This window comes from Hibiscus syriacus, unplaced genomic scaffold, assembly GCF_006381635.1.
Source record: "Hibiscus syriacus cultivar Baekdansim isolate YM2019G1 unplaced genomic scaffold, ASM638163v2 tig00111582_pilon, whole genome shotgun sequence".
NCBI classification, from domain to species: domain Eukaryota; kingdom Viridiplantae; phylum Streptophyta; class Magnoliopsida; order Malvales; family Malvaceae; genus Hibiscus; species Hibiscus syriacus.
The window spans coordinates 13124880-13143522 of record NW_024063126.1 but is presented as its reverse complement, the minus strand read 5'-3'; the positions used below and the strand labels follow the sequence as shown (position 1 = coordinate 13143522).

The window sequence follows — 18643 nt, the reverse complement described above, 5'->3', positions numbered from 1 at the left end:
ATCGCAGGTGTTTATCCTTGTTTTGGAACGTCGTCACTGGCTTCTCGTCCAACTTCAGCTCCCATCCCTTAAGATAATAGTGTATGACAGCATGATCAATTACATATCACTGTCTGATTTGAGAGATATTTTCAAGGGATGGAGCTCTCATTTGGCTAAATTCTTGGATGGGATTAAGTATTGGAGTCATTCTGGACACAAGAAGCCAAAGAAGTTCAATGTCACAGTTGTCAGAGACGAGACCGCGCCACAGCAATCGCCGGGAGCCAGAGGGGATTGTGGTCCTCTCGTATGCCTTTGCTTGGCGCGTTTGACGACGGGAAGCACAGAGTTTTTACCTCCCACCGATAGAGATAGAGCTGCAGTAGGCTTGTGGTTTCGGCATTATATGGCTAGAGCAATATATTCGAGACGCTGCCTACCTGCATCCGCGTTATGAAAGTGTCCATTGTTAATTGGTAAGTCAAATGCAAGTTTTGTTAACATATATACTTCTTTTGGTTTGAAAATGTTTGGTTAAGTACCTAGAATTCAATAATTTGCTGTTTGTAGGTTTTATATATGTAGGAAGTCTTGTTTGAGCAAATGTTTGGTTTCTGCAGGTTAATCCTTAAGTGAGCTGCGTGAAATGGATGTACGGGGTCACAAAGTTGTTGATTCATTGATTCAATAATTGATGAAGAAATAAGAATTATTATTATTTTTTGATTGTTTAATTGATTTGTAAAAGATGATTTGTAAATGTTGATTTGTTTAATTGATGTGTACATAATTTGTATTGAAATGTAATAGTTGATTTGTTGATTTTCAATCTGCTTTATGTTGAAGGAAAAACAGACTATCGCAACGCGAAAATGGCTATCGCAACGAGAAAATCGCAATGCGAAATGAAAATCGCAATGCGAAATGAAAATTGCAATGCGAAATAAAAATCGCAATGCGAAATGAAAATCGCAACGAGAAAATCGCAATGCGATTTTCATTTCGCATTGCGATTTCCTCGTTGCGATAGCCATTTTCGCGTTGCGATAGCCATTTTCGCGTTGCGATAGTCAAATGAATGTCTAATAAGTGATAACAACTGAACAGATCATAGTAATGTTAAAAGTGCACACATAAAATACACATAATGCAAGTTTTGTTAACATATATACTCCTTTTGGTTTGAAAATGTTTGGTTAAGTACCTAGAATTCAATAATTGTTAAAAGTTTATGCATGTTAATCCTCGTTGCCTTTTTCATTTCGCATTGTGATTCTATCGTTGCGATTTACATTTCGCATTGCGATGGTCAAATGATTGCCTTTCGCAACGCGATTCTGACTTTCGCAACGAGATAATACAGAATCGCAATGCGAGTTTCAAAGTTTGCAACAGATTTTAGTTTCGCAAGCCAAATTTTTTGTGTATATATCTACGCAGCAGCAACAACTCATAACCTAAATCCCTAAATCGCAACTCATTCCATCTCCATCTATCACTCTCTCCGGCGACATCCGTTCCTATATCCAACGACATCCTTCCCCATCCGGCAACATGTCTTAGTTTCGCATCTCGTTTGTTTAGTTACAACCATGAAATCATCTAATGTTGATCATGTTTGGATAGATTTGTGTTTTGGAGGGTCATGGGAGAATGTTCATGGTGTTTTACAATATATGCCTTTACCCATGAATCTTCAACTAAAACTGTCATTAAAGAAGTTAACTTATGAAACCCTAATGTTACGTGTTTCAAAGAAATTGAATTTAGAGCCCCTAAGTGGATTTAGGCTATCTTATCAGAGAAATGGTAAAGTTTATTTGTTAACCGACAATGAAGATGTTGAACGATTCATTGCTTACATTAATGTTTCAAGTGATGATGTTACATTGTATGTTGTTGAACCTAGAAGTAGTATTGTTGGGTCAGTAGCGGGTAGTAATCAACTAAGTGGGTCTCAAAACCCACAGCCTTTCTCTAATCCAAATCCAAATCAACTTTTAGCACCAAATTCCGGTTTTCGTATTGACCAATTAGACGATGATGAGCCAAGAGAAAAATTGTGAGTACTAGTCAGTATTCGAAATTTGATCTTGGTCAATACCCGGACTTTGATATTGGTCAATACACGGATTTTGATGATGTTTTAGAAGAAGAAACAGACCCTGCGTGTAATGATTTTGATATTGGTCAATACCCGAATTTTGATGATGAAACACCTGTTGCCGAGGAAGATGTTGTTGATGATAATGAGGAGGAAGTTACGACTGTGAATGAACATGTTGAACATCCATTCTGTAATTCATATAATCCTGAAGAAGAAAAAGAAGAAGAAAAAGTCCCCGAAGAAAAGAAAATGCCACGGGAGTATAACTGGAATATGCCAGAATTACTTCAGTTACCGGAAGAAGAGTTGGCAAAGAAAGCAGTTGATTGTTACACAAAAGTTATTCGTATCAAGAAAGATGATTGTTTTGATACAAAGGAAGACTTGAAGATAGCTTTGTATACGAAATGTGTGGAAGATGGCTATCAACTAAAAGTTAACAAATCAAGCAAAGATCGTTTCGAAACAAGGTGTACGATTGACAAAAACTGTACGTGGCGTATGATTGCAAAGAGGATAAAAGATTGCGCAATGTTTCAAGTTAGGACTTTTATTGATAAACATACATGTTCAAGAACCCAAGTTTTTCCTCACCATAGACAGGCAAACAAAAAGGTGTTGGGTGGTTTTCTGGCTGAGTTAATGTTTTTGAATGGAAGGGTATATCGGGGACATGAAATTATGACTGACATGAATGCTCGGTTCAAGATTAGTATATCATATTCTCAAGCTTGGAGAGCCAAATGTTATGCCTTGGAATTGTTGAGGGGGTCGCCAGAAGCATCGTTTGCCCAACTGCCGGCTTATTGTCACAATTTAAAGCTGAAAAATCCTGGGTCGGTAACTCATATCAAAACAGATAGAGATGGACGCTTTGAGTTGCTGTTTATCGCCATTGGTACTGTGGTTAGTAAATCAATATAATTCTGTTGACTCATTTCTGTTAGTTACATGCATTTCACATTTAAATGATTATATTTTTGTGTATATTATTTTGTAGATTCGTTCGTTTATTACTTGCATGCGCCCAGTTATTATAGTGACGGAGCACATTTGAAAGGTCGATACCTTGGAGTAAACTTATTAGCAGTAGCCATGGATGCTAACAATGGGATATTGCCAATAGCTTACGGGGTTGGCAAATCTGAAACCTCTGATTCATGGACATGGTTTATGGGGCATCTTAGGGATTGCATAGGTCCTATTAGCAATCTGACAATCATATCCGATAGGGCAAACTCAATTGACAACGCTGTTAGAAGGTGTTCCCAGATGCTTTTCATGGACTTTGTGGTGTTCATTTGTATAGAAATCTAAAATCAAGGTCTGCTGGTATAAAAAGCACAAATGGACATACTGGAAGGCTGTAAAGGCTTATCGGGAAGTGGATTTCAATAAGCATATAAACTGTTTAAGACGTGTTTTGCCTCAGTGTGCTCAAACACTAGAAGATGTCGGGTTTGAAAGATGGTCAAGAGTACATCAACTTGGAGCAAGATATGGTTTCATGACGTCTAATAGTGCAGAATCAATTAACGCTCTAAGTCGTCATTCCCGGAAATTACCCATTACTATGTTAATGGAGTTTTTTCGAGCCTCTATTCAACAGTGGTACTACAAGAAAAGAAACCATGCATGTATTATTTCTTTGAATTCGTAACTTATCATATATTTTACTAAGTATTATTTATTTAAATTTACAGGAACATTGGAACATCGTGTTACACCATGGAAAAAAAAGATAACGAAACGTGTTGTGAAGTCAACGTCATGGAGAGTTGAACCATGTTCAAACACTTTGTCGTGGAGAACAGGGAGATAGAAGTCGTGGCATCTTTGTCGGTCGCCTATCATGAGGTGATGGTGGAGAAGAGACTCGATGATGTGACGGGATAGGTGATGGCTCTCGTTGTAAAGGTGTATAGTCGGGTCGATCAGGTGATGGCTCTGGGTGAGGTAATGGCTCTTGAAGTGGAGGAAGTGGAGGCTGCTCATCATTCGTGCCATCAAAAAAACGCTGACTAGCTTGCCACCAATCAGTGGCAAGCTCAGCCTCCGTGGGTGTCAGTCTCATTAATGGAGTGTTGGCCCCCTAAAAATATAAAAACTAAAACAAAGTTAAACGTCTACTATTAATAACTTGTTTATATATGATAGTATTTGTGTTAACTTACATTATTATTGTCGCATATGGTATTAAGTCTTCCAATCCAACATACGTTTCCTCTTCCAGGAAATAGCCCTAGGAATATCATCTGAGGATTTTAATGCATATGTCCGCATGCTGGGGAAAGCCTCGAATATCCAAATCTACAAACAATATAATAACAAACATTAGTAATTGTTAAATAATTAATTATAATTTTGAAAACATTATATAGAAATTCTTACCTTAAAGGCCCAAACAAAGCCTGACAAAGTGTATTTCGACCCATCGCCCCGCAAACTTTTGCGGTCATCAAAGGCAGACGACAACTTAGTCCAGGTAGCTTTCCATATATACGAACCCCACGGAAACAGATTCCACGCAATGCGATTTTGGTTTCGCGTTGCGATTTTGGTTTCGCGTTGCGATTTTTATTTCGCGTTGCGATAGTTATTTCCGCGTTGCGATTTTCATTCTCGAAACTATTCTTCTGTATTACTTCAACCAAAAGACAAAGCAAAGACAAATACTAACTTCACAGGCTAAACAGTTTAGCAGTATTGGCAGCAATCGAATGAATTTAATAAGAAATCTAAGTGAATTGGTTAATCTATTATTGAAATTACCAGTAAACTTATCATCAATCTCAATATGAAAAACCTAAAATAATGCAAAAATTTCAAAATAAAAATAAAAAAACTAACCCTCGGAGGTTGATTTTCCATTTCTGAATGATTGTGAGGGATTTTTGACTGTGAATGGTTGTGAGGTATTTCGTCGGCGATGGGGACGGAAATCTTCGGAGATGGGGACGGATTTCGCCGTAGAGAGTGAGAGATGGAGATGGGACTGAGTGTTGTGTTTTTGGGTTTGAGGTTATGAGTTGCGATTACTGTGGACGGTTCAGTTTCCGATTTATTAAGAAAAAATTCGTGTTTGGAATTTGAAAAAAAAATACGCGTTAATGCGAATGGCGCTATGTAAATCGCGTTGCGAAAGTCAGTATCTCGTTGCGATTTTGTATTATCGCATTGCGATAGTAAGTATCGCATTGCGATAGTCAGTATCGCATTGCGATTTTCCCAATTCGCGTTGCGATTTACTTATTCGCATTGCGAATTGGGAAAATCGCAACGACATTGTATACCATCGCAACGCGATTTCCAACTATCGCAACGCGAAATGCAACGCGAATTTGCGATAATGGAGATCGCGTTGCGAATTAGCGATCGCATTGCGATTTTGTTGGTCATTTTGGCAAATCCGGAAAAAGTTGGTTAAAATCGTATATTATATGGGATTTTTGGTCACTGAGGTTATTTTCTCTAACTTTTATCTTGGACCAAATTTATCGTTTTGCCCCTATTGTATTTTCACATCTATTTAGTCCTTAAAGTTGCTCAATTACATTATTCTATATCATATCCCTCACATAAAACCCTAAATTGAGGGGTTTAAGTTATAAATTAAGGTTTAGGATTTAGAGATTATGGGATTATAATTTAAGGTTATTAATATAGGGTTTTAAGTTACATGTATTGTATAGAATAATGCAATTAAACAAATTTGAGGGCTAAATTGATGCAAAAATACTATAGGGGCGAAAACGATAAATTGAGTCTACTTGTCACACCCCCACATTTTAAAATTAAAAATTAAAAATTAATTTAGGGACTAAATTACAAGTTTTAGAAGTTTATAACTCGATTTTGAACTTGTAGAAAGTTCAGGAACTTAACCTGAATTATCCAATTTTTTGTCAGTGGAAAAATATAAAAGTATTTCAAGTATGTGATATTTTATGTAAAATATATTTAATTGGTTAAAGCTTGGGTTATAATCCAAATCCACCCCCCATTTCAGATCCAATTACCCAAATCCCCAAATTCCCTCTAAATCCCTAGCTGTCGCTCACCGTCGCCTCACCAATCCATCACCGTCTGATCACCATTGAACGCACCACCACCCTCGTTCGACTCATCATTGACTGGCGACCAAAATCGCTTTGACCTCGCTCCGAAAACCGCCACCGTTCATCGTGGGGAGATTGCCAAAGAGCCGTCGAAAATCCACCCCGTCGCTCGATTTTCATTGATTTAGTCGCCACGACCATCGGGTTGCCTCATCGCCGCCACACTGAAAAATCTCTACCTCCTGCGCTTGCCAATTTCGTTCATCCGCTGTCAAGGTAAGCGTTTCGGCCTTTTGCTTTTGATTCCGATGATTTTAGCTTGTTTGAGCATTGATATAGCTTGGTAATGATGTTTTGGTTATCTCCGAGTGCTCGGTTGTCGCCCCCGACCCCGTCGCCACCGTCATACGCTGCCACACGTTTGTGCGTGCGCGTGAGGCTCTTCTGCCGGTCCAGGAGCCTTCTGAAACCAGTCTAATCAAATCGAATTGAGTCAAACTGAGTCAACTAGATCGAGTCAATCCCGTTGAGTCAACTCAAACAAAGTCAACTCGTTGACTTTGACTGGTCGTTGAACTAATTGTTGACTTTGACCAAAAAGTCAATTTTTCTAAAAAATCATATTTTATGTTTTTCGACGTCCTGAGTCTGAATCCGAAGTTCATTTATCAAATTTGAACCCGAAAGCTTCCGAATTGACCTTCAAACCCGAGCATGCATATGTACTTAAGTATTTCATTTAAGAAAAATTAAATTAAGGTTAATGACTGATTTAAGATATTGTTATTTTAAAGGTACTCGAGACTCTCCCGACCGTTTGATAGCTCAACTCAGCTCCTCTCGATCAGTTCGACCTCATGAGCTAGTTGTTACTCATATGACCCGTGAACCCTATGAATACCTAGATTAAAATTTTACTTCGATATTAACTTAGTTATTTATGAATTAGTTTCGAGCACTGTTGCAGAGCGTAGCGAAGCAAGTTCTCAGTAGACTGTCGACTGATCCGTTTTGCTAGGTGTGTTCCTTATGTATTATATGATTGTTTTATCTGTTTTGAAATGTGATTTTCCGAAATTACTGAATTAATGAATCTTTTATCAACTCAACGTTATGATTTACTGATTTACGGATTTACTGGTTGATTGTTTATGAACTATGTCTATTTGATATATGTAATCTAGTTACTTGTTTTCACTGGAAATATGATTATGTCGATTATGGCTCAGGGAATTTACTACTTATTGTGTGAACTATTTTTATTGAGATATTGTTTTGGGTAGGATACTCGAGTATGAAGGTTTAGCTCTGATCAAGCAGGTAATTCCTTACGGACCTAAGGCGACCCTTAGGTAGGCTCTGAGGCCCTGAGAACTTTTTTAGGTAGGCTCTCAGACCCCAATGTGCTACCTTAGGTTGGCTCCTATACCCAATGTGTATATGGTAAGCCCTTATGGATGCAGTTATGGGGGAAACTGCATTTTGGTGTACGGAAGGAGAGTAATTATGAATTTTAAAATTCAACTTATACTTTTACGATACCTTACTGAAGCATTTCTTGATTATTTTACCTATTATGTTTTACTTACACCATTGGAACACACTGAGCTCCCTAGCTCACTTTTTCAAATTTTTCCCTTTTCAGATACTTTTGAATAGGCACCACAGACCTAACACTTGGAGGATCGACACAGTACATTTGTTGTAATGTCTTTATCTTTCGAATTGCTCTCATTTTCGATGACATTTGCCTTTATTTGAAATATTTGTTTTACGATTTATACTGTTTGTTATTGATGTTAGATTGACTACGATTTTGATTATGACATTTTATTTTACTCAATCGCTTATGGTTTTACATTTACTCATTTGGACTTTATCGTTTTTAACTATGTTTTTAAAGATATTATTTATAATATGATTCTAAACTATTGAAAAATGTTTTGGAAATTTTTCTCATCTACTGGGTTTGGGGGTTACACTATTACAAGGGCAAAAGTGACCCTTAAGCCTATTATTAATATTTAAACAGGAAAAAGGTCACATAATATGGATTTGTTGACAATTTGATGCCATATCATCTCATGAAAATGAAGTTAAAAAAGACTAGAAAAGAAGCATATTAAAGATAATTGCTACACCATGGGAGAGGAACTAGAAGTTGACATTAGCTTTGTGCTTCAACACAACAAGAGCAAAACAGTGAGAATAAGAATGTACAGGTAGACTGTTGTTTATGCTTCGATTCTTGCCTTCGTCTTTCTGTGTTTCTTCTCGTACTCGATTTTCGATTCTGATAAGCTCTGGGATTCCTGATCACCAACAGATGCCATATGAAATCACATTACTAGTTCATATAAACGTTTAGCAACATTGAGAAAGATAGAGAGAGATCGTTGTGGCACAAGAAAGATGCATGTAGATCTTAAAAATGAATGGAATGGAGAAATTTGAAGTACTTAATGCCATAAATACGTGTTTGAGAGAGACGGAACCTTGATCGAATAAGCCATGGGCAGCAATATATCCGGTTTCATTGAATCCTCCGGGAAGTTATGCAAACCATGAACGAGCTTCTCAAAGGATAAATGTATCTGATGAACAAGGTAACATTGTAGCAATATAGGAAGAATGGTTAGTTGGATCTCAAGAAAATAAGAGTTCTTCAACTACTTACCAAATCGTCATGGCAGTATTTCAAAAGGGCCAATCCGACTTTAAAGACGGTCTTGATGCCCTGGAAATAAAAAGAGGAAAATTATTTTCTTTTACTTGAAAAACCAATTTTCAGGCCATGAAATTTATTCAGCAGCTTGAGCCTATATCATATTTCCAATCACTAACCTCAAATAGAAATACATCCCAAATTTGAAGGGCCAAAGGAAACGGGAAGGAGTATGAGAATACGGTTATGAACCACTGGCTAGCATACATGCTTGGATTTATCATCTCCCGGCTAAAATGATCACCCAGCTTTGGCAAGTGCTCCCTCGCTAAGTTCTCAAACTGAAACAAGTATTGCTGTACAAGAGGCAGCCCAACCTACCAAGTGCATACAATTTTCAGAGAACTGGCAGAAATATAATGATGGGATGATGCTAATAAAATAGAAATCTCTGCTCAACAGAAAAATGCACCAAATGCCAGTGAATAAAGAAAATTCAACCAAAACTTCCAGTTATGTTAATATGATTGAACCAAAGACCTACTTATTCCAAATTGAACCAGCCGGTGTTGCCTGATTCTATGATCTAAGTTCTCATCACTCAATGCTGCAAACCTAGGCTACTTGTCCAGTTTTCTGAGTAGGCTTTTGCTTTTTCTAATTTTTATTTTTATATCAAGAGAATATTCATTTTCAGATTTTATTGAGTCAGTTGGCTACAAAGGTTGAACCAGAAACCGCATATCTCTCAGGACTGCCATCCTGTTTGGTTTTGTTCCTTGAAGTTATTCCATGAGAAACATGTCGAGATTACTACTGTCCTAGAGTAGAATGCCAAATGTGCTAGATTATCAACCAAACAATAATATGCCTATACTATCATGAAAGGATATATCACGGGAAGAAGCCGGAATGTAGATCCTAGTTCTTAAATTTTAGACTGATATAACCAGTTTCATTTCAAGTTTTCAACACAATGCTCTGCTGTCCACCAAGAATGCCTAGATATATGCTCTGTAAGCATACTAAAAGATCAGATAAAGATGTAAATCAATTGATCCACTTTATAATCCAAATATAAAAGTTCCTTGCAAAATTAATCTAGGAATAGTTCCCTGACACCAGAAGCTAGTATAAACTGCTATAAATACATGTTAATTCCCGAGTAAGAGAGAGTGGTAATAACAATCTTTCCAGACCTAAGTCCCTAATAAACCATTAACAACAAAAAATGGCATATCCAGCTTCGTAGATGAAAAAATAGGTTTTAAATGCTATAAATACTAGATACAAGCCTTCCATAGGAGCATGAACAGCTCCTTTTAGTAAGGCAACCAATAACCAAAATGCATCCTCTTCACTCGCATAAAGAAGCAAAAGACCTGCTAAAAAACCCATTCCTGCATTTTCAACAAAAACCAATACCATTATCTACCTAGACATATATGAATATGTGAGCCCCTAAACATGAGACAAACCTGGACATAGCCAACAGCTCTATCGAAGACAGAGTATGCCTTCAAAACATTGCAAAGGGACCTTTGGCCAGGACCATGTCTCTGTTGAAAGAAAACATGTGTAGGGAAGGTGCGAGATATATCCCAAATTATAACTAGTTCCGAAGCAGATGTCTCATAAATTACAAGTTGCTGCAACAGCATAAAGTTTCATCAGTGAAGAACATGTGCAGCAAGGAAGAAAATTTTCATTATAAAAGAAAAACCTCCAAAAAATAAAGAAATAAAGGAAAATCTCCATTCAGATAAGGAAACAGTTTGGTCCAAACAAGAAAAACAAATTCTCCCTAAAAAACAAAATGAGAATAATTTCTTCCAGCATTCCAACTCATTATCATCAAAACAACATCATATTAATCTTTCCCCATTAACCAATGAGCAGGAATATGGAGGACAAGAATCAGATTCTATTAACCCAAAAATTAATAAGGAGGCAGGAAGCAGACCGTTCTGTTTTCCACTACAGTTAGACAACTTAGCAGAAATAAGTGCCATTGCATGTTAAGTCAGAAAGGAAAGTCAAGCAAAGGCCATGGCATTCAGAAATAATACACGGTTTGTTAAAAAATAATGTCTAAACCTACAAGAAATTAAAAAAATACCTCATAAACCCTGGATTCATCAGCGAAAGGTCTCGGCTTCCAGAGATCAACTGCCAAACAAGACCCCTTAAACAATCAGGAATACCTTTCCTTATACGTCTTTGAACGATATGCGGCTTTCTCCTTACATAATGTTTCCAATTACTCCCACCAACTCCAATCATTTTCCTCCATTTTCTAACTCTTTTAGCTTCCCTGGAAAATTTTAATCACCATAAAGCACAATTAAAATTAATGCTTATTAGCACAAAGTATACAATCCTAATGACAGCTACACTCATGTCACCTTAAAGAGGCACACTAATTAAAGGAAAGATATGCTACTAACCTACTCCTTGGTAAACCTTCTTTAGTGCTACAGCTATTAACACTCCGCTTTATAAAACCATATCTGTCCACGGGTCTTTCTAGAGGAACCAGTTCCGGTTCAAAGTCATCGAATCCTCTAACCCTTTCCAATTCAAAGAAGCGACAACATGCGTAGAGGCAAACCAACTATGTTCCTTCTAACCTTTGAGATGGAAAAACACCGGGAACGTGTTTGATCACTTATACGGCCAGAACCTGATACCAGCAAAAGAAATCAATGATTAATCTCACAGCCACAATAACCAAGAGAATAATCAATTATATTTACGGCATAATATAACATATCTGGTTTTTGAAAGATTATGAGCATATTACATTACCATATACCATACATTTTATTACTAAAAATAATAAACACAATTCACAATCAATAAGAAAATATGCTAAATTCATCGTTTTAATAGAAACAATTAACTATAATCCAGCAAAGGAAAAGGCTAAAAGAAACAAAATTGAACCATTTTTCATCATCAAAACTAATCGAACATTAGACTTTGGAACTAAGAAACACATTCAAAAAAGCATTAAACGAGACTGCAAGATAGTTTGAGCACTAGAGACTGCAAGGGTGTGTGGGCTTTCATTATAAAATGATTGAGAATCTTTTGAACAGATTTTACCTTGTAATCACACTAGATTAATAAAAAAAGCATTAAACGAGAAGATCAAGGGGAGAAACTTAAAACCCACCAATATTTCACAATAATACGAAATAGGTATTCCAGAAATGCCAATCAATCAATGAATTACTATTGAAAAAAAATTAAAAAACCATGCTCGAAGTTATAAGAAGAAGAAAAACCAATAAACCTGGAGCTTGTTGAGGAATTTGAGGAGTAGATCGAACAAGAGCTACCGATTGTGCAAAATTAGTGGGTTTTTAACAATTGGTTGAAAAAAAATGGCTGGTGGTTCAGTTAAGGAATAGTTTCCGTTGCCAGTGTTTCACCAAACACGGAGCTTTGAACGCCATTTCCATAAATCACAGTGCTTTTGAAGTTGGTTAAATGGATCTGTATATAAAATAGGAGAGGTTGCGGCATTAAAGGCACACGTCTGGTTAATCCAATAATATTTTTAAACAGTATAATGATAAACTTAGTCCTTGATTTTTATTGTTAATTTGATTCTTATTTATTTTCTTAGCTTAGTTGAACCCTTGACCTTTCTTTCTTTTAAAAGGAAAATTACTTTGATTTTATCAAAACTAATATCAAGTACAATGTAATATTTATTCAAAAAATACTTTCAATTAGTTGACATGAAACATTTATATTATTAGTATTCTGGTGCTCAAATTCGAGACCTCAAAAAATAACAATAAAAATTTATTTATCATCAAGGTCACTTGTGTAACCCTCCATACTCGGTCTGTAAGTTAGACTCAAACCTAAATGGTCACATATCACATTCAGAGTTTTTTTATACATTAGATATAAAATAGAACAAAATATTGATAATACATATATATCTAAAACGATAGCAAATACATGTCATCAAACATAACCGAAAAATATATAAAGATATTAGTTCGTACAAAATAAGTAGTAGATCTCTTCTTATGCCAAATCTGCTAGCTTACGGTCTGCTGTTATATGAAAAAGAGAAAAACTAAAGAATGAGATAAAAAGCTCAGTGTGTTCCATACAATGTATATAAAAACCATACTGATAAAAATATTCCAGTAAAGTCGGTTTATGCAATTATGTCGTTAAAAAAAACATGAACACTACTCCCAGCCTATCACATCAGAATGTGTAGGTTCCCCAGAACCATACACCCAGCACACACATCAAATAAGGCCCTGAGCACAAAGCCGAGGAACCTGCGGATATACTTCCTTCAACAATACCCCCAATGATTGTTCATGAATGTATTTGAATGAAAACAATGATTAATTCTTTAAAACATAAAAGTGTTCATGCTTAAAATTCATATACAGAAATACGAAAATCAAAAGACAAATCAGTATATAGAATTTCAGATATCGAAAATCAATATTCAAACATCTATAAAATACCGTAACCAGAAATCATATCAGAAATACGCGGTAAATCAGATATCAGATACATAATATTCAGATATATATTTTAAAACAGAAATAATTAACACTATCGGGAAACACACCTGTAACAGTCTGAGAAATCAGATAGAAAAACTTATTACTGGTTTTGTCGATCACGCTCTGCTGCAGCGCTAGATCCTACGAATTGGAAAAATCCATATTGGAATCCTAATATAAATAATCTAAATATTATTTAAATAATATACGAAAACCTACGGGTAATTCTCGTAGTACGTGGTTCAGACTGATCTAACGAACGGACAACACCGAACCTAATTGATCATTGCTCAGGTGAAACACGAGTACCTTCATAAAATATTTTTATTGAATCAATTCCTTAACCAAATCTCAAATAAATAATCAAAATATTGAAATATTAAGCCTTTTGGGTTTACAAGCTCGATTCGGGAATTTCGGGTCATAATTTGGCAAAACGGACTTCAGAATCAGATTCAGGATGTCGAAAAACATAAAGTATGTCTTTCCAAAAATTTGAATTCTTGATCAAAATCAAAGTCAATGGGTTTGAATGACGATTTAGAGACTTTCGAGTTCAAGTTTGGTAAAATGAACCCCAAAAACAGATTCGAAACGTCGAAAAATGTCAATATAAGTATTTTCGGAAAAAATTAACGGCTGTTTAATAACCGGTCAAAGTTCTGGTCAAAAGGGGTTAACCATTTTACGAAATTAATATATTTATATTTTTTTCAAATTACGAAAATAGCACCATTTTAAAATTAATTACCAATATAGCACCATTTTCAAAATATTTACTAAATGTCATTTTTTAAAAAAAGTACGAAAATATTTTTTAAAAATTACAAAAAATAGCACCCTTTTCGAATTAATTCCTAATATATCACCAGTTTCAAAATAATTATTAAAATATCACCTGATCAACGGTCAACGGGTCGGATCGGAACCGGTCAAACCCTTTGAAAAACCGTCAAACCGGTCATATTAATCTTCCGCGCGTTGGGGTGCGTGAGGGCTCTTCTAGTAGCGTAAAATTCACGGAAAAATTTCTAAAAAATATTTTGAGCGATTTCGATATACTTACAAAGTTCGGTTCAAATTTTTGAACGGCAGAGAGCTTGATTTCAACAAATCGGAAACTTTGACCGCTTCACCACCACACGCGCCGCCGCCGCCGGAGAAAAGGAGGAAACCGGTGGACTCGAAACGGCACAAGGAACACGATGGTACGGGAGGTGTCGAAAACGGAGCAACGATCGGCGATGAATTTAGGATTTTCTAGGAGGTTGTGCTAAAAAAACGTCGAGGCTTTGACTTGAAATTCATGACGTTTGGCGGCGTTTCACTTCAATTAATTTAAGGGAATTGTTTCTGACTCGATAACGAACACGATGGTAGTTTCAAAATGACGATCGGAATTCGAATGGCGTCGGGATCATTATCGGAAGTTAACGTTGGGGGAAGGAAATTTAGAAGCAATTGGTTTTTGATTTTTCAGAAACCAACTGTCGTATATAATACCAAACCTCACCAACTTTTCTTGGATAAATTCAGGGCTTGGTCCCTAAATTTTCTTTAACTCTAAAACAAGCTACAAATTTTAAAATCTTTCAATTTAGTCCCCAAAATTATCAATTTTCACAATTAAAAACTCAAATTTTAATTAAATATTATTTTTAAATTCCGGGTTGTTACAACTTGTTACATATAGATCACGCAGACTATCACATTAATATTATAAAAAGTTAATAATTTATCATTTGTTATGTTAAAATTAGAATAATTTGACTAAAATAAAAATGTAAAGGGTTAAATTTAACTAAAAACTAAAACTAATAAAAATAAATTAATATTGATAATTAAATTTATTATTATATTTTTTAAAATTATACATAAATATTATCTAAAAAGAATGTTGTTACTAATAATTTAATTTTTAAATTTTAAAAAAATGTGAAGTTTATCTGTAAAATGGTTAAAAGATATATAAGACCCTTTATTTTTTAAAGAAAAAAATTTAATGTGACCCTCGAATTAATTTTGTATCTAATATGACCTTCCAACTCTGAAAACAAATTCAATGTGATCATTTAACCAATGTTTTTCGTCGTTGGTCGTTACGGTGTTGATGTGATAATTCACAATTATGATGCGGTGGTTCATAATGATGACATAACAAATGACATGATAAATGAGTTAAATTGATTTTTTTGTTTTGTTCAACGTCAAATTAGTTTTTGAAAAGTTCAAGGACTTATTTATTTTTTAAAACAAATTATCTTAAATTTAAAATTTTAAATATAAAATATTGAAATATTCAAAATTTTAAATATAAAAATATTTAAAATAAAAATTAAATTACTAAAAATTAAATATATATTAAAAACACTAAAAATAATATATATATTGTTAGGATTATTGGAGCTCAAATGACATCCGAAAAAGTTTGCCAAGAGGTGATGAATTGACTTTTTGATAATTTTAAGGAGTAAAGAGATTTAAAGGGATAGAGAAATATTGCACAACGATTTATAGTGGTTCGACTTTCTCAACCAAAGTCTACATTCACTACTTAAGGTCCTTACTTAGGATTTTCCAACAAATCTATTAATTTTTTCTTTTTTTTTCAAGGACAAAGAGATAACTTTTACAACTCCCTAGTTTTTAACATATTTAGCTAGAACCAAAATCCCTTTACAAATGATAAAAAAAAGTAAAAATAAAACCTCTACAAGGTAGGTTGTTTACAAATTAATGCTCACAAAAACACAAATATATACAAGTGAGTAGAAATAAAGAGTGAAAAACTTTGAAAACTTTGAATAAATTCAATCCAAGTCCAAAAACATTTTGTCTTGATTTGTTATATCAAAAAATGGTTGTCCCTTGTTCCCATATGTAATGGGGTAAGGGAGAGGTAAGATAGTAGGCTGCCCCCAACACTAGGTTGAGAGCAGCTTCCATAGGAGACCTCCAAATTATGAAATGCCCTCTATAGGACTTGATCCCACGACCTCAAGGTTAAGAACCTTGTTCTCTACCAACTGAGCTGGATGGTCATTTAATATAATATCAAAATATTATAAAACATGGTTTAGCACACACATATATATATCACATAAGCTATAAAATGATAATTTATAAATTATTAAAAATATTTATATATATATATATATATTCCACTAGATAAACATGAGAAATGAGCCCCTATTTATATTCTTTATTTTTTGGCCCAGGTGAAATAAAAGAAGTAGACATCTAATTATGTAAAATATTATAGTTCTAAATTAATAGGCATTATGAAAATATTATGGCCCTGGGCGGGTGCCCCTCATGCCCCGGCCAGATCCGGCCCTGTATACGCTTCATTGAGGTTGAGAGTGTACTCCAATGTAATAAAAGAATTACACACGAGGCAATACATGCTTTAAATTGACACGTTTCTTACCAAAATGCATGATTTAAGAATGACAGACGAGCTGTTAGATGGACGTCGCTAACTAATGGGTGGTATAAACTTAATACTGACGGTGCAAAGAAGCCAGCGACTGGCCTGGCAACTTGTGGAGGAGTAACTAGAGAGCCGAATGGAAGGTGGCTGCATGGGTTTACAAAAGCTGTTGGGTGCTGAACTTTGGGCGATTTTTGAAGTATTATCCATGGCATGGAATATGGCCGTGGAACAAATCGTCGTCAAAACCGACAATAACGAAGTATTGGGAATGTTGGAACAAGGGGCGAGAATGGATTGTATCTCACCCATGGTGTCGCATATAGTGGAATTGATAACTCGAGATTGGAACTTAACATTCTCTCATGTTTATCACAAAGGTAATATGGTAGCAGATGGATTGGCTCAACTAGCATGGAGCCGTCCATTTGGTACCGCTTCCGAAGAACGATGTTCTAATGGAGAGGACTGCAATTTTGTTTGCCGCTTCTTAGTGTTTAGTCATTAGTATTTTATCTTCACAATCCGTGCAATAAAAAAAGAAAAAAGAAACAAACTATGAACGTAAAACAAATTTGATAACTCCAAAAACTAAATTACTATATTAAAAATGAAAAAAAATGAAAACAATTTGATAAAACATGCGAGAAAGCTGAAGGAAATTTAAAATATAGAAAATAATGCTTGAATTGAAATAAAAAAATAAAATGTTTATTTGCATCATTCGAGAGTTCTCACTCTTTAAATCCGCCAACGATTTTATCTAGAAACCTCAAGGAATGCTAAATATTTTAAAATTTATTTGAAAGTCGCTTCCTTATTTATCGTTTCTCATTCGATGAAATTTTCAGATAAAAATAAGATTGAAATCAACCGAAAGAAACATAAGAAAATAAAAAAAAAATTACCTACAAATAATTGTTCTCTTTTATACTCTTGTTTCTTGAATTGCAACGTTTTCGATCACTCTCTCCTCTCTCCTTTTTTGTTTCTACTACATAAAATGTGTGCATATTTATAGGCCTAAAAAGACTCCTAAAAAGAAAATCTTAATATCTTGCTAGATACACCAATTAAAAGAAAAAATAAAAAAAAAAATCCTAAATTACTCTAAATAAAGACAAAATTGCTCACATAATGTTGTGGAAAAAATAATTTTTCATCTATTGCACCATAGATTTTTTTTTCAAATTTAGTGTTTTGAATATTAACTTTGGAAGACGCTTTGAGCACAGTGCGTCTTCAGTTTTTTTCAAGGAAGACGCATGGACTATAATATATTTTCAATTTTCCCGGAGTAAACACATGGACGAGACAAAGATAAGGGTGAATGGGGGAAGACACACTGTGATCTAGGTGTTTTCCAAAGTTATTGTTTAAATACCATATTTAAAAAAAAATTATGAGTGTGCACTACATGGAAAAATTATTTTTCCCACCTCATTATTTGGGACACTTTTTTATAAATAAATAATGGAAAGTCTAAATCTGAATTTAATTACAAATAATCAATAAAATAATTGAAAATTTGTAATCAATTAAAATTTTCGTATTGGACCCATATTTAATTTTCTGCATATATTGCCTTCACTAAAATAAGCATATTATGAGTTTCCGATGTCCGGTTAGGGGGTTTCATAATGCATTGGAAAGCTAAGTGAAAGCTCATGCCTTGGAAATGATCGAATCTAATCTGAAAATTTGTTGCAAGCCAATTGTTGTATCGAGCTAAAAAATCTGCTTCAATACAAATGTTTAAGTCTTATAAATGATAGGTAGGACGAAAATTGGGTATTAGAACCAGTATTTTCCTTGTGAATCACTTGATCTCTCCATGTATGATTCGCT

General features: G+C 34.8%; 1 protein-coding gene across 1 annotated transcript; it reads right to left on the bottom strand.

Annotated features, from left to right (window-relative positions):
- Positions 1-8192: 8192 nt before the first annotated feature.
- Positions 8193-12273, bottom strand: LOC120165480 (EVI5-like protein). Its single transcript, XM_039174983.1, has 9 exons — positions 12250-12273; positions 11260-11426; positions 10941-11126; positions 10292-10471; positions 10097-10214; positions 8992-9189; positions 8825-8884; positions 8643-8741; positions 8193-8459 (listed from the first exon to the last, which is right to left on the bottom strand). The coding sequence occupies exons 1-9, from the start codon at positions 12271-12273 to the stop codon at positions 8382-8384; spliced, it is 1110 nt and encodes a 369-aa protein (XP_039030914.1). The 3' UTR covers positions 8193-8381.
- Positions 12274-18643: the final 6370 nt, after the last annotated feature.